The sequence below is a fragment of the Salvelinus namaycush genome, chromosome 4, assembly GCF_016432855.1.
Source record: "Salvelinus namaycush isolate Seneca chromosome 4, SaNama_1.0, whole genome shotgun sequence".
Taxonomy (NCBI): Eukaryota; Metazoa; Chordata; class Actinopteri; order Salmoniformes; family Salmonidae; genus Salvelinus; species Salvelinus namaycush.
In genome coordinates, this window is record NC_052310.1 from 4,862,284 (window position 1) to 4,884,386 (window position 22,103).

Below are 22,103 nucleotides of genomic sequence, written 5' to 3' on the forward strand. Positions count from 1 at the left end.
AAACTCCTCACACCAGCTCTAGACAGGTAATACTCCTCCTCACCAGCCCTAGACAGGTAATACTCCTCCTCACCAGCCCTAGACAGGTAATACTCCTCCTCACCAGCCCTAGACAGGAAATACCCCTCCTCCTCCTCACCAGCCCAAGGCAGTTAATACTCCTCCTCATCACCAGCCCTAGACAGTTAATACTCCTCCTCACCAGCCCTATACAGGTAATACTCCTTCTCACCAGCCCTAGACAGGTAATACCCCCCCCTCTTCCTCCTTCTCCTCCTCACCAGCCCAAGACAGTTAATGCTCCTCCTCCTCACCAGCCCTAGACAGGTAATACTCCTCCTCCTCACCAGCCCTAGACAGGTAATACTCCTCCTCCTTACCAGCCCTAGACAGGTATACTCCTCCTCTCATCACCAGCCTAGACAGGTAATACTCCTCCTCCTCACCACCAGCCTAGACAGGTAATCTCCTCCTCTCACCAGCCCTAGACAGGTAATACTCCTCCTCATCACCAGCCCTAGACAGGTAATACTCCCCTCCTTACCAGCCCTAGACAGGTAATACTCTCCTCCTCTCACCAGCCCTAGACAGGTAATACTCCTCTCCTCCACCACCAGCCCTAGACAAGGTAATCTTCTCCTCCTCCTCACCAGCCCTAGACAGGTAATACTCCTCCTCATCACCAGCCCTAGACAGGTAATATCCTCATCCTCTCCCAAGCCTAGACAGGTCATACTCCTCCTCCTCACCAGCCCTAGACAGGTAATACTCCTCCTCAATCACCAGCCCTAGACAGGTAATACTCCTCCTCATCACCAGCCCTAGACGGTAAACTACTCCTCATCACCAGCCTAGACAGGTAATTATCCTCTCTCCTCACCAGCCCTAGACAGGTAATATCTCCTCTCATTCAGCCAGAAGGTAATACTCCTCCTCCTCCTCACCAGCCCTAGACAGGTATCCCTCTCCTCTCCCAGCCGACAGGTAATTCTCCTCCTCTCACCAGCCCTAGACAGGTATAATTCCTCTCCTCATCACCAGCCCTAGACAGGTAATAATCCTCCTCCTCACCAGCCCTAGACAGGTATAATCCTCCTCCCCTCATCACCAGCCCTAGACAGGTAATACTCCTCCTCTTCACCAGCCCTAGACAGGTAATTCTCCTCCTCCTCACCAGCCCTAGACAGGTAATACTCCTCCTCCCTCACCAGCCCTAGACAGGTAATACTCCTCCTCCTCCCTCACCAGCCCTAGACAGGTAATACTCCTCCTCCTCCTCACCAGCCCTAGACAGGTAATACTCCTCTCCCTCATCAGCCCCGAGATAGGTAATACTCCTCTCCTCCCACCAGCCCTAGACAGGTTATTTACTCCTCCTCCTCACCAGCCCTAGACAGGTATACTCCTCCTCCCTCCTCACCAGCCCTAGACAGGTAATACTCCTCCTCATCACCAGCCCTAGACAGGTAATACTCTCCTCCTCATCACCAGCCCTAGACAGGTAATTTCCTCTCCCTCCTCATTACCAGCCCTAGACAGGTAATTACTCCTCCTCACCAGCCCTAGACAGGTAATTCCCTCCTCCTCCTCACAGCCCTAGACAGGTAATACTCCTCCTCCTCACCCGCCTAGACAGGTAATACTCCTCCTCCTCCTCACCAGCCCCTAGACAGGTAATACTCCTCTCCTCCTCACCAGCCCTAGACAGGTAATACTCCTCCTCCTCACCAGCCCTAGGCAGGTAATACTCCTCCACCTCTCCACCAGCCCTAGACAGGTAATACTCCTCCTCACAGCCTAGACAGGTAATATCCTCCTCACCAGCCTAGGCAGTATATCCTCCTCATCACCAGCCTAGACAGTTAATACTCCTCCTCACCAGCCCTATACAGGTAATACTCCTTCTCACCAGCCCTAGACAGGTAATACCCCCCCCCCCCTCCTCCTCCTCCTCCTCACCAGCCCAAGACAGTTAATGCTCCTCCTCCTCACCAGCCCTAGACAGGTAATACTCCTCCTCCTCACCAGCCCTAGACAGGTAATACTCCTCCTCCTTACCAGCCCTAGGCAGGTAATACTCCTCCTCACCAGCCCTAGACAGGTAATACTCCTCCTCACCAGCCCTAGACAGGTAATTATCCTCCTCCTCCTCACCAGCCCTAGACAGGTAATACTCCTCCACACCAGCTCTAGACAGGTAATACTCCTCCTCACCAGCCCTAGACAGGTAATACTCCTCCTCACCAGCCCTAGACAGGTAATACTCCTCCTCACCAGCCCTAGACAGGAAATATCCCTCCTCCTCCTCACCAGCCCAAGGCAGTAATACTCCTCTCATCACCAGCCCCCTAGACAGTTAATACTCCTCCTCACCAGCCCTATACAGGTAATACTCTTCTCACCAGCCTAGACAGGTAATCCCACCTCTTCCTCCTCTCCTCCTCACCAGCCCAAGACAGTTAAGCTCCTCCTCTCACCAGCCCTAGACAGGTAATACTCCTCCTCCTCACCAGCCCTAGACAGGTAATACTCCTCCTCCTTACCAGCCCTAGACAGGTAATACTCCTCCTCCTCATCACCAGCCCTAGACAGGTAATACTCCTCCTCCTCACCACCAGCCCTAGACAGGTAATGCTCCTCCTCCTCACCAGCCCTAGACAGGTAATACTCCTCCTCATCACCAGCCCTAGACAGGTAATACTCCTCCTCCTTACCAGCCCTAGACAGGTAATACTCCTCCTCCTCATCACCAGCCCTAGACAGGTAATACTCTCCTCCTCCCCAGCCCTAGACAGGTAATCCTCCTCCTCACCAGCCCTAGACAGGTAATACTCCTCCTCATCACCAGCCCTAGACAGGTAATACTCCTCCTCCTCATCACCAGCCCTAGACAGGTAATACTCCTCCTCCTCACCAGCCCTAGACAGGTAATACTCCTCCTCATCACCAGCCCTAGACAGGTAATACTCCTCCTCATCACCAGCCCTAGACAGGTAATACTACTCCTCATCACCAGCCCTAGACAGGTAATTCTCCTCCTCCTCCTCATCACCAGCCCTAGACAGGTAATACTCCTCCTCCTCATCAGCCCGAGATAGGTAATACTCCTCCTCCTCCTCACCAGCCCTAGACAGGTAATTCTCCTCCTCCTCCTCACCAGCCCTAGACAGGTAATACTCCTCCTCCTCATCACCACCCCAGAAGGTAAAACTCCTCCTCTCTCATCACCACACCCCTAGAAGGTAAAACTCCTCCTCTCATCACCAGCCCTAGACAGGTAATACTCTCCTCCTTCACCAGCCCTAGACAGGTAATTCTCCTCCTCCTCCTCACCAGCCCTAGACAGGTAATACTCCTCCTCCTCACCAGCCCTAGACAGGTAATACTCTCCTCCTCCTCACCAGCCTAGACAGGTAATACTCCTCCTCCTCCTCACCAGCCCTAGACAGGTAAACTCCTCCTCCTCATCAGCCCAGATAAGGTATACTCCTCCTCTCCTCACCAGCCCTAGACAGGTAATATTCTCCTCCTCCTCCTCACCAGCCTAGACAGGTAATACTCCTCTCCTCCTCCTCACCAGCCCTAGACAGGTAATACTACTCTCCTCATCACCAGCCCTAGACAGGTAATACCCTCCTCCTCATACCAGCCCTAGACAGGTAATATCTCCTCCTCCTCCTCATTACCAGCCCTAGACAGGTATTATTCTCCTTCACCAGCCCTAGACAGGTAATACTCCTCCTCCCTCACCAGCCCTAGACAGGTAATACTCCTCCTCCTCACCAGCCCTAGACAGGTAATACTCCTCCTCCTCACCAGCCCTAGACAGGTAATACTCCTCCTCCTCACCAGCCCTAGACAGGTAATACTCCTCCTCCTCACCAGCCCTAGACAGGTAATACTCCTCCTCCTCACCAGCCCTAGACAGGTAATACTCCTCCTCCTCATCACCAGCCCTAGACAGGTAATACTCCTCCTCCTCCTCACCAGCCCTAGACAGGTAATTCTCCTCCTCCTCCTCATCACCAGCCCTAGACAGGTAATTCTCCTCCTCCTCATTACCAGCCCTAGACAGGTAATTATCCTCCTCACCAGCCCTAGACAGGTAATTCTCCTCCTCCCCCTCATCACCAGCCCTAGACAGGTAATTCTCCTCCTCCTCACCAGCCCTAGACAGCTAATTTTCCTCCTCCTCCTCAGCCCTAGACGGGTAATTCTCCTCCTCCTCCTCACCAGCCCTAGACAGGTAATACTCCTCCTCCTCCTCACCAGCCCTAGACAGGTAATACTCCCCCTCCTCACCAGCCCTAGACAGGTAATACTCCTCCTCCTCACCAGCCCTAGACAGGTAATACTCCTCCTCCTCACCAGCCCTAGACAGGTAATACTCCTCCTCCTCCTCACCAGCCCTAGACAGGTAATACTCCTCCTCCTACTCACCAGCCCGAGACAGGTAATACTCCTCCTCCTCACCAGCCCTAGACAGGTAATATTCCTCCTCCTCACCAGCCCTAGACAGGTAATACTCCTCCACCTCATCACCAGCCCTAGACAGGTAATACTCCTCCTCCTCCTCACCAGCCCTAGACAGGTAATACTCCTCCTCCTCATCACCAGCCCTAGACAGGTAACTCTCCTCCTCCTCCTCATTACCAGCCGTAGACAGGTAATTATCCTCCTCACCAGCCCTAGACAGGTAATACTCTTCCTCCTCCTCATCACCAGCCCTAGACAGGTAATTCTCCTCCTCCCCCTCCTCACCAGCCCTAGACAGGTAATACTCCTCCTCACCAGCCCTAGACAGGTAATACTCCTCCTCCTCACCAGCCCTAGACAGGTAATACTCCTCCTCCTCACCAGCCCTAGACAGGTAATACTCCTCCTCCCCCTCCTCACCAGCCCTAGACAGGTAATACTCCTCCTCACCAGCCCTAGACAGGTAATACTCCTCCTCACCAGCCCTAGACAGGTAATACTCCTCCTCACCAGCCCTAGACAGGTAATACTCCTCCTCCTACTCACCAGCCCGAGACAGGTAATACTCCTCCACCTCATCACCAGCCCTAGACAGGTAATTCTCCTCCTCCTCCTCCTCACCAGCCCTAGACAGGTAATACTCCTCCTCACCAGCCCTAGACAGGTAATACTCCTCTTCACCAGCCCTAGACAGGTAATTCTCCTCCTCCCCCTCCTCACCAGCCCTAGACAGGTAATACTCCTCCTCACCAGCCCTAGACAGGTAATACTCCTCCTCCTCACCAGCCCTAGACAGGTAATACTCCTCCTCCTCACCAGCCCTAGACAGGTAATACTCCTCCTCCCCCTCCTCACCAGCCCTAGACAGGTAATACTCCTCCTCACCAGCCCTAGACAGGTAATACTCCTCCTCACCAGCCCTAGACAGGTAATACTCCTCCTCACCAGCCCTAGACAGGTAATACTCCTCCTCCTACTCACCAGCCCGAGACAGGTAATACTCCTCCACCTCATCACCAGCCCTAGACAGGTAATTCTCCTCCTCCTCCTCCTCACCAGCCCTAGACAGGTAATACTCCTCCTCACCAGCCCTAGACAGGTAATACTCCTCTTCACCAGCCCTAGACAGGTAATACTCCTCCTCACCAGCCCTAGACAGGTAATACTCCTCCTCCTACTCACCAGCCCGAGACAGGTAATACTCCTCCACCTCATCACCAGCCCTAGACAGGTAATACTCCTCCTCCTCCTCACCAGCCCTAGACAGGTAATACTCCTCCTCATCACCAGCCCTAGACAGGTAATACTCCTCCTCATCACCATCCCTAGACAATAATTCTCCTCCTCCTCCTCACCAGCCCTAGACAGGTAATACTCCTCCTCATCACCAGCCCTAGACAGGTAATACTCCTCCTCCTCATCACCAGCCCTAGACTAGACAGGTAATTCTCCTCCTCATCCTCACCAGCCCTAGACAGGTAATACTCCTCCTCCTCATCACCAGCCCTAGACAGGTAATACTCCTCCTCCTCCTCCTCCTCACCAGCCCTAGACAGGTAATACTCCTCCTCATCACCAGCCCTAGACAGGTAATACTCCTCCTCCTCATCACCAGCCCTAGACAGGTAATTCTCCTCCTCCTCCTCACCAGCCCTAGACAGGTAATTTTCCTCCTCCTCCTCACCAGCCCTAGACAGGTAATACTCCTCCTCCTCCTCACCAGCCCTAGACAGGTAATTTTCCTCCTCCTCCTCACCAGCCCTAGACAGGTTATTCTCCTCCTCCTCCTCACCAGCCCTAAACAGGTAATTCTCCTCCTGCTCCTCACCAGCCCTAGACAGGTAATACTCCTCCTCCTCATCACCAGCCCTAGAGAGGTAATACTCCTCCTCCTCATCACCAGCCCTAGACAGGTAATTCTCCTCCTCATCACCAGCCCTAGACAGGTAATACTCCTCCTCCTCCTCACCAGCCCTAGACAGGTAATAATCCTCCTCCTCCTCATCACCAGCCCTAGACAGGTAATACTCCTCCTCTTCACCAGCCCTAGACAGGTAATTCTCCTCCTCCTCATCACCAGCCCTAGACAGGTAATACTCATCCTCCTCCTCACCAGCCCTAGACAGGTAATACTCCTCCTCCTCCTCCTCACCAGCCCTAGACAGGTAATACTCCTCCTCCTCACCAGCCCTAGACAGGTAATACTCCTCCTCCTCACCAGCCCTAGACAGGTAATACTCCTCCTCCTCACCAGCCCTAGACAGGTAATACTCCTCCACCGCATCACCAGCCCTAGACAGGTAATACTCCTCCTCCTCCTCCTCACCAGCCCTAGACAGGTAATACTCCTCCTCCTCATCACCAGCCCTAGACAGGTAATACTCCTCCTCCTCCTCACCAGCCCTAGACAGGTAATTCTCCTCCTCCTCCTCATTACCAGCCCTAGACAGGTAATTATCCTCCTCACCAGCCCTAGACAGGTAATTCTCCTCCTCCCCCTCCTCACCAGCCCTAGACAGGTAATACTCCTCCTCCTCACCAGCCCTAGACAGGTAATACTCCTCCTCCTCCTCCTCACCAGCCCTAGACAGGTAATACTCCTCCTCCTCATCACCAGCCCTAGACAGGTAATTCTCCTCCTCCTCCTCACCAGCCCTAGACAGGTAATTTTCCTCCTCCTCCTCACCAGCCCTAGACAGGTAATACTCCTCCTCCTCCTCACCAGCCCTAGACAGGTAATACTCCTCCTCCTCCTCCTCCTCACCAGCCCTAGACAGGTAATTCTCCTCCTCCTCACCAGCCCTAGACGGGTAATAATCCTCCTCCTCCTCATCACCAGCCCTAGACAGGTAATACTCCTCCTCTTCACCAGCCCTAGACAGGTAATTCTCCTCCTCCTCCTCACCAGCCCTAGACAGGTAATACTCCTCCTCCTCACCAGCCCTAGACAGGTAATACTCCTCCTCCTCCTCACCAGCCCTAGACAGGTAATACTCCTCCTCCTCCTCACCAGCCCTAGACAGGTAATACTCCTCCTCCTCACCAGCCCTAGACAGGTAATACTCCTCCTCCTCCTCCTCACCAGCCCTAGACAGGTAATACTCCTCCACAGCAGCCCTACATAGGTAATACTCCTCCTCACCAGCCCTAGACAGGTAATACTCCTCCTCACCAGCCCTAGACAGGTAATACTCCTCTTCACCAGCCCTAGACAGGTAATAATCCTCCTCCTCACCAGCCCTAGACAGGTAATACTCATCCTCCTCACCAGCCCTAGACAGGTAATACTCCTCCTCCTCCTCACCAGCCCTAGGCAGGTAATACTCCTCCACCTCATCACCAGCCCTAGATAGGTAATACTCCTCCTCCTCCTCACCAGCCCTAGACAGGTAATACTCCTCCTCATCACCAGCCCTAGACAGGTAATTCTCCTCCTCCTCACCAGCCCTAGACAGGTAATACTCCTCCTCCTCATCACCAGCCCTAGACAGGTAATTATCCTCCTCCTCCTCACCAGCCCTAGACAGGTAATACTCCTCCTCATCACCAGCCCTAGACAGGTAATTCTCCTCCTCCTCCTCACCAGCCCTAGACAGGTAATACTCCTCCTCCTCCCCACCAGCCCTAGACAGGTAATTCCCCACCAGCCCTAGACAGGTAATTTTCCTCCTCCTCCTCACCAGCCCTAGACAGGTAATACTCATCCTCCTCCTCACCAGCCCTAGACAGGTAATACTGCTCCTCCTCACCAGCCCTAGACAGGTAATACTCCTCCTCCTCAGCCCTAGACAGGTAATACTCCTCCTCCTCCTCCTCACCAGCCCTAGACAGGTAATACTCCTCATCACCAGCCCTAGACAGGTAATACTCCTCCTCACCAGCCCTAGACAGGTAATACTCCTCCTCACCAGCCCTAGACAGGTAATACTCCTCCTCACCAGCCCTAGACAGGTAATACTCCTCCTCACCAGCCCTAGACAGTCAATACTCCTCTTCACCAGCCCTAGACAGGTAATTCTTCTCCTCACAAGCCCTAGACAGGTAATACTCCTCCTCCTCCTCACCAGCCCTAGACAGGTAATACTCCTCCTCATCACCAGCCCTAGACAGGTAATTCTCCTCCTCCTCCTCACCAGCCCTAGACAGGTAATTCTCCTCCTCACCAGCCCTAGACAGGTAATACTCCTCCTCATCACCAGCCCTAGACAGGTAATACTCCTCCTCCTCACCAGCCCTAGACAGGTAATTTTCCTCCTCCTCCTCAGCCCTAGACGGGTAATTCTCCTCCTCCTCCTCACCAGCCCTAGACAGGTAATACTCCTCCTCCTCACCAGCCCTAGACAGGTAATACTCCTCCTCCTCACCAGCCCTAGACAGGTAATACTCCTCCTCCTCACCAGCCCTAGACAGGTAATACTCCTCCTCCTCCTCACCAGCCCTAGACAGGTAATACTCCTCCTCCTACTCACCAGCCCGAGACAGGTAATACTCCTCCACCTCATCACCAGCCCTAGACAGGTAATTCTCCTCCTCCTCCTCCTCCTCCTCCTCACCAGCCCTAGACAGGTAATACTCCTCCACAGCAGCCCTACATAGGTAATACTCCTCCTCACCAGCCCTAGACAGGTAATACTCCTCCTCACCAGCCCTAGACAGGTAATACTCCTCTTCACCAGCCCTAGACAGGTAATAATCCTCCTCCTCACCAGCCCTAGACAGGTAATACTCATCCTCCTCACCAGCCCTAGACAGGTAATACTCCTCCTCCTCCTCACCAGCCCTAGGCAGGTAATACTCCTCCACCTCATCACCAGCCCTAGATAGGTAATACTCCTCCTCCTCCTCACCAGCCCTAGACAGGTAATACTCCTCCTCATCACCAGCCCTAGACAGGTAATTCTCCTCCTCCTCACCAGCCCTAGACAGGTAATACTCCTCCTCCTCATCACCAGCCCTAGACAGGTAATTATCCTCCTCCTCCTCACCAGCCCTAGACAGGTAATACTCCTCCTCATCACCAGCCCTAGACAGGTAATTCTCCTCCTCCTCCTCACCAGCCCTAGACAGGTAATACTCCTCCTCCTCCCCACCAGCCCTAGACAGGTAATTTTCCTCCTCCTCCTCACCAGCCCTAGACAGGTAATACTCATCCTCCTCCTCACCAGCCCTAGACAGGTAATACTCCTCCTCCTCACCAGCCCTAGACAGGTAATACTCCTCCTCCTCAGCCCTAGACAGGTAATACTCCTCCACCTCATCACCAGCCCTAGACAGGTAATACTCCTCCTCCTCCTCCTCACCAGCCCTAGACAGGTAATACTCCTCATCACCAGCCCTAGACAGGTAATACTCCTCCTCACCAGCCCTAGACAGGTAATACTCCTCCTCACCAGCCCTAGACAGGTAATACTCCTCCTCACCAGCCCTAGACAGGTAATACTCCTCCACACCAGCCCTACATAGGTAATACTCCTCCTCACCAGCCCTAGACAGTTAATACTCCTCTTCACCAGCCCTAGACAGGTAATTCTTCTCCTCACAAGCCCTAGACAGGTAGTACTCCTCCTCCTCCTCACCAGCCCTAGACAGGTAATACTCCTCCTCATCACCAGCCCTAGACAGGTAATTCTCCTCCTCCTCCTCACCAGCCCTAGACAGGTAATTCTCCTCCTCCTCCTCACCAGCCCTAGACAGGTAATACTCCTCCTCCTCATCACCAGCCCTAGACAGGTAATACTCCTCCTCCTCCTCCTCACCAGCCCTAGACAGGTAATTCTCCTCCTCCTCCTCACCAGCCCTAGACAGGTAATACTCCTCCTCCTCATCACCAGCCCTAGACAGGTAATACTCCTCCTCCTCCTCCTCACCAGCCCTAGACAGGTAATACTCATCCTCCTCCTCACCAGCCCTAGACAGGTAATACTCCTCCTCCTCACCAGCCCTAGACAGGTAATACTCCTCCTCCTCAGCCCTAGACAGGTAATACTCCTCCACCTCATCACCAGCCCTAGACAGGTAATACTCCTCCTCCTCCTCCTCACCAGCCCTAGACAGGTAATACTCCTCATCACCAGCCCTAGACAGGTAATACTCCTCCTCACCAGCCCTAGACAGGTAATACTCCTCCACACCAGCCCTACATAGGTAATACTCCTCCTCACCAGCCCTAGACAGGTAATACTCCTCTTCACCAGCCCTAGACAGGTAATACTCCTCCTCCTCATCACCAGCCCTAGAGAGGTAATACTCTTCCTCCTCATCACCAGCCCTAGACAGGTAATTCTCCTCATCACCAGCCCTAGACGGGTAATACTCCTCCTCCTCACCAGCCCTAGACAGGTAATACTCCTCCTCCTCCTCCCCACCAGCCCTAGACAGGTCATACTCCTCCTCCTCATCACCAGCCCTAGACAGGTAATACTACTCCTCCTCATCACCAGCCCTAGACAGGTAATTCTCCTCCTCCTCCTCATCACCAGCCCTAGACAGGTAATTATCCTCCTCACCAGCCCTAGACAGGTAATACTCCTCCTCCTCCTCATCACCAGCCCTAGACAGGTAATACTCCTCCTCCTCCTCACCAGCCCTAGACAGGTAATTCTCCTCCTCCCCCTCATCACCAGCCCTAGACAGGTAATTATCCTCCTCACCAGCCCTAGACAGGTAATACTCCTCCTCACCAGCCCTAGACAGGTAATACTCCTCCTCCTCATCACCAGCCCTAGACAGGTAATACTCCTCCTCCTCACCAGCCCTAGACAGGTAATTCTCCTCCTCCTCACCAGCCCTAGACAGCTAATTTTCCTCCTCCTCCTCAGCCCTAGACAGGTAATTCTCCTCCTCCTCCTCACCAGCCCTAGACAGGTAATACTCCTCCTTACCAGCCCTAGACAGGTAATACTCCTCCACACTAGCCCTAGACAGGTAATACTCCTCCTCCTCACCAGCCCTAGACAGGTAATTCTCCTCCTCCTCACCAGCCCTAGACAGGTAATACTCCTCTTCACCAGCCCTAGACAGGTAATACTCCTCTTCACCAGCCCTAGACAGGTAATACTCCTCCTCCTCACCAGCAATAGACAGGTAATACTCCTCCTCCTCACCAGCCCTAGACAGGTAATACTCCTCCTCCTCACCAGTCCTAGACAGGTAATACTCCTCCTCCTCACCAGCCCTAGACAGGTAATACTCCTCCTCCTCACCAGTCCTAGACAGGTAATACTCCTCATCACCAGCCCTAGACAGGTAATACGCCTCCTCCTCCTCATCACCAGCCCTAGACAGGTAATACTCCTCATCACCAGCCCTAGACAGGTAATACTCCTCATCACCAGCCCTAGACAGGTAATACTCCTCCTCACCAAACCTAGACAGGTAATACTCCTCCTCCTCATCACCAGCCCTAGACAGGTAATACTCCTCCTCATCACCAGCCCTAGAAAGGTAATACTCCTCCTCCTCATCACCAGCCCTAGAAAGGTAATACTCCTCCTCCTCACCAGCCCTAGAAAGGTAATACTTCCCTCCTGTGGTGGCTGGGAGAACTACAGCATCCTACCCAAGGGTTCTCTAGTGACCGTTGGAACGTGAGTGACTGTTCTTTTCACATTCCTCCCTGCCAGTTAGTCTGTCTCGCACAGACACAGTGTGTTGCTGGCTACTGCTTCCTGTGTTTTATCATCTGTGACTCCCTGCATTCCACACCCCTCTCCTCACTCTGTGGACAGAGATGATGACATCGTTCCCAACAGTCACTAGAAGTTTCTGTCATAAACTGTTTGCTGATTTAAGTGTTAACCGAAAGTCAGCTTGGACTTAGTACCCAGTTCCTATTTTCAAATGTCAAGAATTTTTTTCCTTTTTTCAATAATTTATTTGGGTTGTCTTTGAATTCATCTTGTTGTTTTCAGGTTGGCCAACCAGTGAATGTAGTTGGCATTTTCTGCGTTAACATCTTTGTCTTTGTGTTCCAGGGGTGTCAGAACAGAGACCCGTCTGATCAGAGTCAGGAAGATGGCTTGTCTGTGGCTAACGATAGGCAGTCTGCAGCCCCAGCGGCCGTAGTCAACGTAGGAACAGACCCTATACTGTCATAGACCTGTTTATAGACGATGCATCCCATGAGAGAACATCAACTTGTATTGTATTTAATAGTATGTCCTCACTTTTTCTCCCATTTGATTCTACAGTCCAAGACGCCAGACAAGAACCGCCACAAAAAACCCAAAGACATGAAGCCTAAGGTGAAGAAGCTGAAGTACCACCAGTACATCCCTCCGGACCAGAAGGCCGAGAAGTCCCCGCCTCCCATGGACTCAGCCTATACCAGGCTCCTGCAGCAGCAACAGCTCTTCCTACAGCTGCAGATCCTCAGCCAACAGAAACATGCACACACACATTCGCACACACACTCCCAACATGCCCAACACACACAGCAACACCAGCATAGCTTCAACTACCAGCCTCTGCACCAGCCGGCCCTAGCCCAGAAGTGAGTACCTCGGATAGGGAGTGGTCTAACCCTAACCCCATGTCTCAGATCTGGCCTTCAATTTACTAAATGTTGCATAATATTGTTGCCTTTTGTGGTGTTTATCTCCCAGAAATCTCATGTTCTCCTATCTGTAGACAATCCAGTCAGCAGCTGATGGTGTGTAGCTCCAGTTTTCCTACTAACACAGTCAACAGTAGCTCCTTGTCTTCAGTGAAGACCACATACTCCGGTCAAACCAACGTCTCACCAGTCAAACCCGCTCCTCTCCCACCTAACCTGGATGACCTGAAGGTAGGTACTCTCTCTCTCTCCGTAGAGTGAGGGAAATATTCCTTAGTACAAGTTGGAAAGAGAACTCACATACTGTTTTTTTTTCTCTCTCTCCGTTCCTCTCTCCCCCCTCCTCCTCCTCTCTCCCTCTCTCTCTCTCACCATCCAACAGGTGTCGGAGCTCAGACAGCAGCTGCGTATCCGGGGCATGCCAGTCTCAGGAACCAAGATGGCCCTCATCGAGAGACTCTGTCCCTTTAAGGACCACACCTCAAGCCCCTCCCATTCAGGCTCTAATGACATCAGCACGGCCACCTTCCCTGTCACCCCCACGGGGTCCCTGTCCTCCTACCAGTCCCCCTCCTCCTCCAGCACCCTCTCCCAGGGGGGGTATTACCCCTACCCCAGCACTTCCTCCACCCCACCCATATCCCCCGCTTCCTCAGACCTCTCCCTCAGCGGCTCACTCCCAGACAGCTTCAGCGGCATGCCCATGTCCTCCTCTCCACTGTTTTGCATCCAGCCGTCCCCAGGCCACCTCAGCGCTGAGGAAAGCCAGGGGGGAGGGGGTTTGAGCGGGGTAGGACTGCAGGGAGGGGAGGTTGGAGGAATGGAGCGGGAGAAGGAGAAGATTTTGGTGGAAAAACAGAAAGTGATTGAGGAGCTGACGTGGAAGTTGCACCAGGAACAGAGACAGGTGGGTAACCTCACTGTTCCAATCCATATAGCTATGTTGTCCCTAAAGAGCAATGCAAGGCTACGCTGACCTACTGTCAACAGCCTGTTGATCAACAGCTGACCTACTGTCAACAGCCTGTTGTTCAACAGCTGACCTACTGTCAACAGCCTGTTGATCAACAGCTGACCTACTGTCAACAGCCTGTTGTTCAACAGCTGACCTACTGTCAACAGCCTGTTGATCAACAGCTGACCTACTGTCAACAGCCTGTTGATCAACAGCTGACCTACTGTCAACAGCCTGTTGTTCAACAGCTGACCTACTGTCAACAGCCTGTTGATCAACAGCTGACCTACTGTCAACAGCCTGTTGATCAACAGCTGACCTACTGTCAACAGCCTGTTGATCAACAGCTGACCTACTGTTAACAGCCTGTTGTTCAACAGCTGACCTACTGTCAACAGCCTGTTGTTCAACAGCTGACCTACTGTCAACAGCCTGTTGATCAACAGCTGACCTACTGTTAACAGCCTGTTGTTCAACAGCTGACCTACTGTCAACAGCCTGTTGTTCAACAGCTGACCTACTGTTAACAGCCTGTTGATCAACAGCAGACCTACTGTTAACAGCCTGTTGATCAACAGCTGACCTACTGTCAACAGCCTGTTGATCAACAGCAGACCTACTGTCAACAGCCTGTTGATCAACAGCTGACCTACTGTTAACAGCCTGTTGATCAACAGCAGACCTACTGTTAACAGCCTGTTGATCAACAGCTGACCTACTGTCAACAGCCTGTTGATCAACAGCTGACCTACTGTCAACAGCCTGTTGTTCAACAGCTGACCTACTGTCAACAGCCTGTTGATCAACAGCTGACCTACTGTCAACAGCCTGTTGATCAACAGCTGACCTACTGTCAACAGCCTGTTGTTCAACAGCTGACCTACTGTCAACAGCCTGTTGTTCAACAGCTGACCTACTGTCAACAGCCTGTTGTTCAACAGCTGACCTACTGTCAACAGCCTGTTGATCAACAGCTGACCTACTGTCAACAGCCTGTTGTTCAACAGCTGACCTACTGTTAACAGCCTGTTGATCAACAGCTGACCTACTGTCAACAGCCTGTTGTTCAACAGCTGACCTACTGTCAACAGCCTGTTGTTCAACAGCTGACCTACTGTCAACAGCCTGTTGTTCAACAGCTGACCTACTGTCAACAGCCTGTTGTTCAACAGCTGACCTACTGTTAACAGCCTGTTGATCAACAGCTGACCTACTGTTAACAGCCTGTTGATCAACAGCTGACCTACTGTCAACAGCCTGTTGATCAACAGCTGACCTACTGTTAACAGCCTGTTGATCAACAGGTGGAGGAGCTCAAGATGCAGCTGCACAAGAGGAAGCGTTGCCATGGTGCCACACAGGAGGGTGTACTGGCTCCATCCCAGCCCCACCACCTTCCCCTCCAGCAATCCCCGTCCCTGATGGGGCAGCACTTCTTTGGGGTGACAGTCAAGCAGGAGCCCATGTCCCTCTCCTCCAGCTGTCCCTTCTCCTCCCCCAAGCACCTAAAGAGTCCTCCAGGAAGCTGCATGGAGGGGATGGGCCATTGCGGTGCCTCCCTGCCCAGTATGGGGGGCCCTGGTGGGCCACGATGCCTGGATCAGACCCCCTCCTCTGGAAGTCCCTCAGGCATGTGTGCCTTCCTGAGCCCCCAGTGCTCTCCTGAAGACTCGCCCATCACGAAGACGTCCAACAGCCCCCAGCCTTCCTCCCCCAACAACCCCTACCTGCTGTCACTGCCGCTGGGCAGAGACGGGTGCAGCCATCCCCTCAACCAGGCCAGCACCAGGCCCTGCAACATGCAGGTATGCCTTAGGCAGTATGTTTGTTATGAGTCTTCAGATACTTAATGGTTAAACGCCCTTTATAGTGTTTGTTGTGACTCTATTCTCAGTGGTCATGATCAGGAGAGTAACTTTGGTTTTAGAAGTGGGGAGGGAGGAGAGTCTACCTGACTCCTCGGAGGCGTCCGCATGGTCCTAAAGCACACCTCCGCCTCGTTTTTGTATCACATTCCAATGATAAAACTGTGGGGGGCAAGAATTCAATTTCTGAATGTGGGGGGAGACATGCCCCCCCGCCCCCTTGGTCATGTATGCTCTCCGAACAGATTCCCCAGAAGAATGAAGGCCAGGCTGTAAACGGCTCCTATCCCTCTGACCAGAGAGGCCTTCAGTCAGCGCTCCCCAACTCAGCCGACAACAGCCTGAACCACAGGGTCAACCTTAAGTCCAAGAACCCAAATATGCAGCAGAAGGTGAGAGCTATTCTTCTGTCTAAACTTGGTCTGTAGCGGATTGACGTGGTTGTGTGTCACATATCCAGCCATCACATTCACTTTAACACATTTTCTGCCTTCCATTCATGTGTTGCTTCTCTCTAAAACTTCCATCATGAGGTTCATGATACTCTTCACAACTCAATATTTTGAGAAAGATGAAGCTATTCTCAGCTGTTCCCTCCCACTATATCCTTTTGAGCTAGAAATCTAATTTTCTCAGTAACTCCACAACTTTTTTTAAGCATCTTGGTTAAAAAAAAAATCATGATTCATAGATTAGAGTTTCTTACACAAAATCAAATCAGTAATACAACCTTTTTCGCTATTTTTTTTTTCTTCATATAGATACCTATATTGCCCTGTCCCCAGCACGTTGGCCAAAAGTGCCCGGTCTCGTCCCCCGCCTTCTGTAGCTCAGATTCAGCTGCATCTAGACAGCCCCCTTGCTATGAGGATGCAGTCAAGCAGGTAAACTAAATGATACACCAAACTCTGCTCCTGATCATGGCTGGCCAACGCTTTTTGTTTCATTGTTGGAACCTCCGAGGCGTCCTCTTTCTCTCACCTGCTTTGTTTATCCATCCATCACTTCATCCATTGCACACTTTGCACCCTTGACCAAGTTTGACTGTTTCTTCAGAGCTGACTGTTGTGTGGTTGTGTTATGTAGAGTTGTGGTTGCCCCAAGTGCCTTGTAGAACAATACTGTCAGACAGCAATGACATCAATAGTATATCCATATTCCAATCATAATCTTTGGACTGGGTCGAAAGAATTGATAAAGCACAAATGTAACAAGTCTTAATACCATTTGTATTCTTGTTTTTAGCAACTGACCAGAAGTCAGCAGATGGATGAGCTTCTGGATGTGCTCATAGAGAGTGGAGGTGGGTGAACTGACTCAGAATCAATCTCAAATGTGTGTGATGCATACAATGTGTAGTCTTACAAATTGAGTAGCGATAAAGCTGTCAGTGCATGTTGTTGCTATGGTTACGAATAAATAATGGCTTAGTAACTGCAGCAATTCAGTCCCCCTTCATAAGGTACTAGTCAGTTTGCCTGCCTACACACCATCCTTCGCCCCTTAGTTAAGTAACTCCAGATTTCCCTCTTACATGGGTATTAAATCACACTCTGTGCTGTGACTCCCCCTCCCCCCATCCTCTTCTCTTCAAGAAATACCAGCTAACGCCAGAGAAGAGAGGGAGAGGTCCTCTGTAACCAAAGTTGTGCCTCACATTACAGTGTCCCCTGGAACCACCGACCTTGCCGACCCAAAGTTCCACCAAAGACACTACGAACACCTGTCCCCCTCCCAGCTCAATTATGACCACACAGCCAATCACATTGCAGACAGCCACCTGGAGACCCTGCTGGGAAGCCCCCTAGGCCGAGGGGGTGAGGTCGCCCTTCTCAAGATGGCCGCAGAGGAATCAGGGCAGGGAGAGGAGGGGGATATTGGACTAGAGGGCTACCCCGGTCCGAACCACCACCACCAGGACAAACTGCTCTCCAACAGGGGCCTGATGGAAACCCCAACACCTCAATCTCCCATCCACTCCAAAGTGACGTCCGTGGCCGAGGTGCAGGGGATGGTCGGCATGACGTTTAGCGAGTCGCCGTGGGAGACGATGGAATGGCTGGACCTGACGCCCCCGAGCTTGGCTATGGGATTCAGCTCTGTCCCTCCCACCGGGTCAAGCATCTTCAACACAGAGTTCCTGGATGTTACAGACATCAACCTGAATACAGCCATGGACCTTCATCTAGAGCACTGGTGAAACACCGGAGACTAGCTATGGACCAGCTAGCCACTATCTGGCTAGCAACCTACAAAAATAACAATATTTTATCAATTTTGCAGACGCTCTTTTCCAGAGTGACTTACAGGAGCAATTAGGTGCCTTGCTCTGATTTTTCAATGAGTCGGCTCAGGGATTCAAACCAGCAACCTTTTGGTTACTGGCCCTACGCTCTTAACCGGTGGGCTACATGCCAGCCCCCAACACAGCAGGATACAAGCTAGCTACCTAGAAAACACAACAAGAGACTATAGTGTCTAGCTACTAGCTAGCTACCTAGAAAACACAAGAGACTATAGTGTCTACTAGCTAGCTACCTAGAAAACACAACAATAAACTAGTGTCTACTAGTTAGCTACCTAGAAAACACAACAAGAAACTATAGTGTCTACTAGCTAGCTACCTAGAAAACACAACAAGAAACGATAGTGTCTATTAGCTAGCTACCTAGAAAACACAATAGACTATAGTGTCTAGCTACTAGCTAGCTACCTAGAAAACACAACAATAGACTATAGCGTCTAGCTACTAGCTAGCTACCTATAAAACACAACAAGAAACTATAGTGTCTACTAGCTAGCTACCTAGAAAACACAAGAGACTATAGCGTCTAGCTAGCTACCTAGAAAACACAAGAGACTATAGTGTCTCCTAGCAAGCTACCTATAAAACACAATAGACTGTAGTGTCTACTAGCTAGCTACCTATAAAACACAACAAACTATAGTGTCTACTAGCTAGCTACCTAGAAAACATAACAAGAGACTATAGTGTCTAGCTACTAGCTAGCTAAGCTACCTAAACACAACAAGAGACTAGTGTCTAGCTAGCTACCAAGAAAACAACAAGATACTATAGTGTCTACTAGCTAGCTACCTAGAAAACACAACAAGAAACTATAGTCTACTAGCTAGCTACCTAGAAAACATAAGAGACTATAGCTACTAGCTAGCTAAGCTACCTAAACACAACAATAGACTATAGTGTCTAGCTAGCTACCAAGAAAACAACAAGATACTAGTGTCTACTAGCTAGCTACCTAGAAAACACAACAAGAGACTATAGTGTCTACTAGCTAGCTACCTAGAAAACAAAAGAGACTATAGCTACTAGCTAGCTAAGCTACCTAAACACAACAATAGACTATAGTGTCTAGCTAGCTACCAAGAAAACAAGATACTAGTGTCTACTAGCTAGCTACATAGAAAACACAACAAGAGACTATAGTGTCTACTAGCTAGCTACCTAGAAAACACAACAATGGACTATAGTGTCTAGGTACTAGCTAGCTACCTAGAAAGCACAACAATATACTATAGTGTCTAGCTGCTAGCTAACTACCTAGAAAACACAACAAGAAACTATAGTGTCTACTAGCTAGCTACATAGAAAACACAACAAGAGACTATAGTGTCTACTAGCTAGCTACCTAGAAAACACAACAAGAGACTATAGTGTCTACTAGCTAGCTACCTAGAAAACAAAAGAGACTATAGCTACTAGCTAGCTAAGCTACCTAAACACAACAATAGACTATAGTGTCTAGCTAGCTACCAAGAAAACAAGATACTAGTGTCTACTAGCTAGCTACATAGAAAACACAACAAGAGACTATAGTGTCTACTAGCTAGCTACCTAGAAAACACAACAATGGACTATAGTGTCTAGGTACTAGCTAGCTACCTAGAAAGCACAACAATATACTATAGTGTCTAGCTGCTAGCTAACTACCTAGAAAACACAACAAGAAACTATAGTGTCTACTAGCTAGCTACATAGAAAACACAACAAGAGACTATAGTGTCTACTAGCTAGCTACCTAGAAAACACAACAATAGACTATAATGTCTAGCTACTAGCTAGCTACCTAGAAAACACAATAGACTAGTGTCTAGCTAGCTACCAAGAAAACAACAAGATACTATAGTGTCTAGCTAGCAAGTTACCTAGAAAACACATGAGACTATAATGTCTACAAGCTAGTTACCTAGAAAACACAAGAGACTAACGTAAACATTACATGGTAATGGCTTTATAGTATTGGAGAAAAGTTGAAAAAAACTGACCCTCCGTTACATCGTGACGTGTCATGCCATAACGTACAGCACGCATAAAGCAACTATTTCTGTCTTACAATCGCTCTCCACCAGGTGTAGCACTTCTCTCATCGTTTAAAAACAAGAAATGGACAGTGACGGGGTATGGGGGGATACCTAATTTTTTTGCGTCATCACTGCAATCGATCATGACTCTCAAAGCCGCTGTTTACTTCTGAAGATCACTTTAGCACCGCCCTAAAATCCCGATTCAAATTCGACACAAACCTTCAAATAGGTATGTAATGACACATTCTATAAACTCTTTATAGTGTTTTATTTTCATTTTAGAGGCGATAAGGTGATAAATTGGACAGATTGAATGAAAAAAGCCGTTTTCCCACACGACATCTCTCCTTCTCACTGCCACGCATTAGTTTAGCTTCCCCGCCCGCCATTTTTAAAAAGACCCTTTGGAGCTCATTGCCTTCTTGAATCATGTAGAAATGGGCAGCGTGGAGGTTTCGGCTTGAATTTTGTTGGAAAGGGGAGAAATTGTGCTTTACAATGGTATTGACATTACAGTTGATCTGGAAGTATTACGTTTTTTGGGCGCTAAAATAAGGTAAATTGTATGGACCAAGGCGATGTACAAAAGTGAGTGAGATTACGTTAGTGTCTAACTAAAGTTACTAGCTAGCTACCTAGAAAACACAACAAGATACTATAGTGTCTAGCTAGCAAGTTACCTAGAAAAAGACACCGGAGGAAACTAGTTAGCAACTATGACCCAGTTAGCAAAATAAAATAGCTAGAGACAAAATACTGACTAGAGACAACACTGACCAGCAACCAAAGACCAGCTGAATAAATCTCGCCAAATTTGCCCTGGATACCAAAACCGCTTCCAGGGAAATTTACAATGGGATTTTAAGTGCAACGATTTACCAAAGAACCACAAGCAGAGTCGCGGCCCGGCAAAGGGCTATACAACAACAGAATCACATTATAGTTTGTTGTTCACGGACATTGAAACGTTTTTTGGGGGGTACACAATAAGCAGTCACCGGGTGCTGTTTGAAATTATCTTTGTCTTCTTGGACAATGATGCGCACAACTATAAAAGCAGTATGAATCTGGATAGATCCATCAACGATGTTCATTAAATGAATACTACGGCCCAATAAATATTACAACGTTGCCTTAATACATCTATAGAATATATGCAAGTAGTTTCGTACAGTTTGAAGTAATATGCCACCTAGACTTGAAGATATACATATTTTGACAATCAATGTGTTATTTGTGAACAGTGAGTCTTTGTTTTTATTACTGGAAACCAAAAGGAGATTACAAACTGATTTGGATGACATCGAATGCCACATTTGTAAATATTATATTGTTAGTGACAGAGACAAGTTGAGGTCTGGATATTTATCTGTGGTGTGGGAGAGAACACTTTAGAAACTATCACAGAATCAAATGTGTCATTTTAGTATGTAGTTTGATATTTTCTATGTAAATATTTAAAATCTCACATTTTGCACCTTGATTAGCGTAGATTATTGGCACACTTTGCTTAAACCTAGAATGTATTTGCAGTGAAAGAATTTGCCAAAGTTCCATGCAAGTGTTTGGTATGGGTTTTTTCTCACACATTACTAGTGGATTTATTTACAATATAATAATATGAAGACCAAATATGTACCTTTAGGGTGGAAAACCCCTTTGTCTCAGTTTCGATAAAAGTGTCTTCAGATGCAGAAATAAATGGATTGTAGGACGAGAGAGCAATATTTAACTCGGATTGTGCCTTAAACACCTCACGACAAGAACGCTCTTGGTATTTCAAATGGAGCACTCTGTCCATATCCCATCACACCAAACACTCTGTCCATATCCCATCACACCAAACACTCTGTCCATATCCCATCACACCAAACACTCTGTCCATATCCCATCACACCAAACACTCTGTCCATATCCCATCACACCA

General features: G+C 49.7%; 1 protein-coding gene across 1 annotated transcript in view; it reads left to right on the forward strand.

The window, feature by feature from the left end:
- Positions 1 to 19,937, forward strand: part of LOC120045325 (myocardin-like) — a 21,382-nt gene extending 1,445 nt beyond the window's left edge. The window contains exons 2-10 of the mRNA XM_038990207.1: positions 12,450 to 12,545; positions 12,666 to 12,838; positions 13,105 to 13,261; positions 13,413 to 13,937; positions 15,290 to 15,790; positions 16,096 to 16,242; positions 16,612 to 16,734; positions 17,096 to 17,153; positions 17,515 to 19,937. Of these exons, the coding sequence (XP_038846135.1) occupies positions 12,450 to 12,545; positions 12,666 to 12,838; positions 13,105 to 13,261; positions 13,413 to 13,937; positions 15,290 to 15,790; positions 16,096 to 16,242; positions 16,612 to 16,734; positions 17,096 to 17,153; positions 17,515 to 18,050 (2,316 nt within the window). The 3' untranslated portion in view covers positions 18,051 to 19,937. The remainder of the gene's footprint in view (positions 1 to 12,449; positions 12,546 to 12,665; positions 12,839 to 13,104; positions 13,262 to 13,412; positions 13,938 to 15,289; positions 15,791 to 16,095; positions 16,243 to 16,611; positions 16,735 to 17,095; positions 17,154 to 17,514) is intronic.
- The last annotated feature ends 2,166 nt before the right edge of the window (positions 19,938 to 22,103 follow it).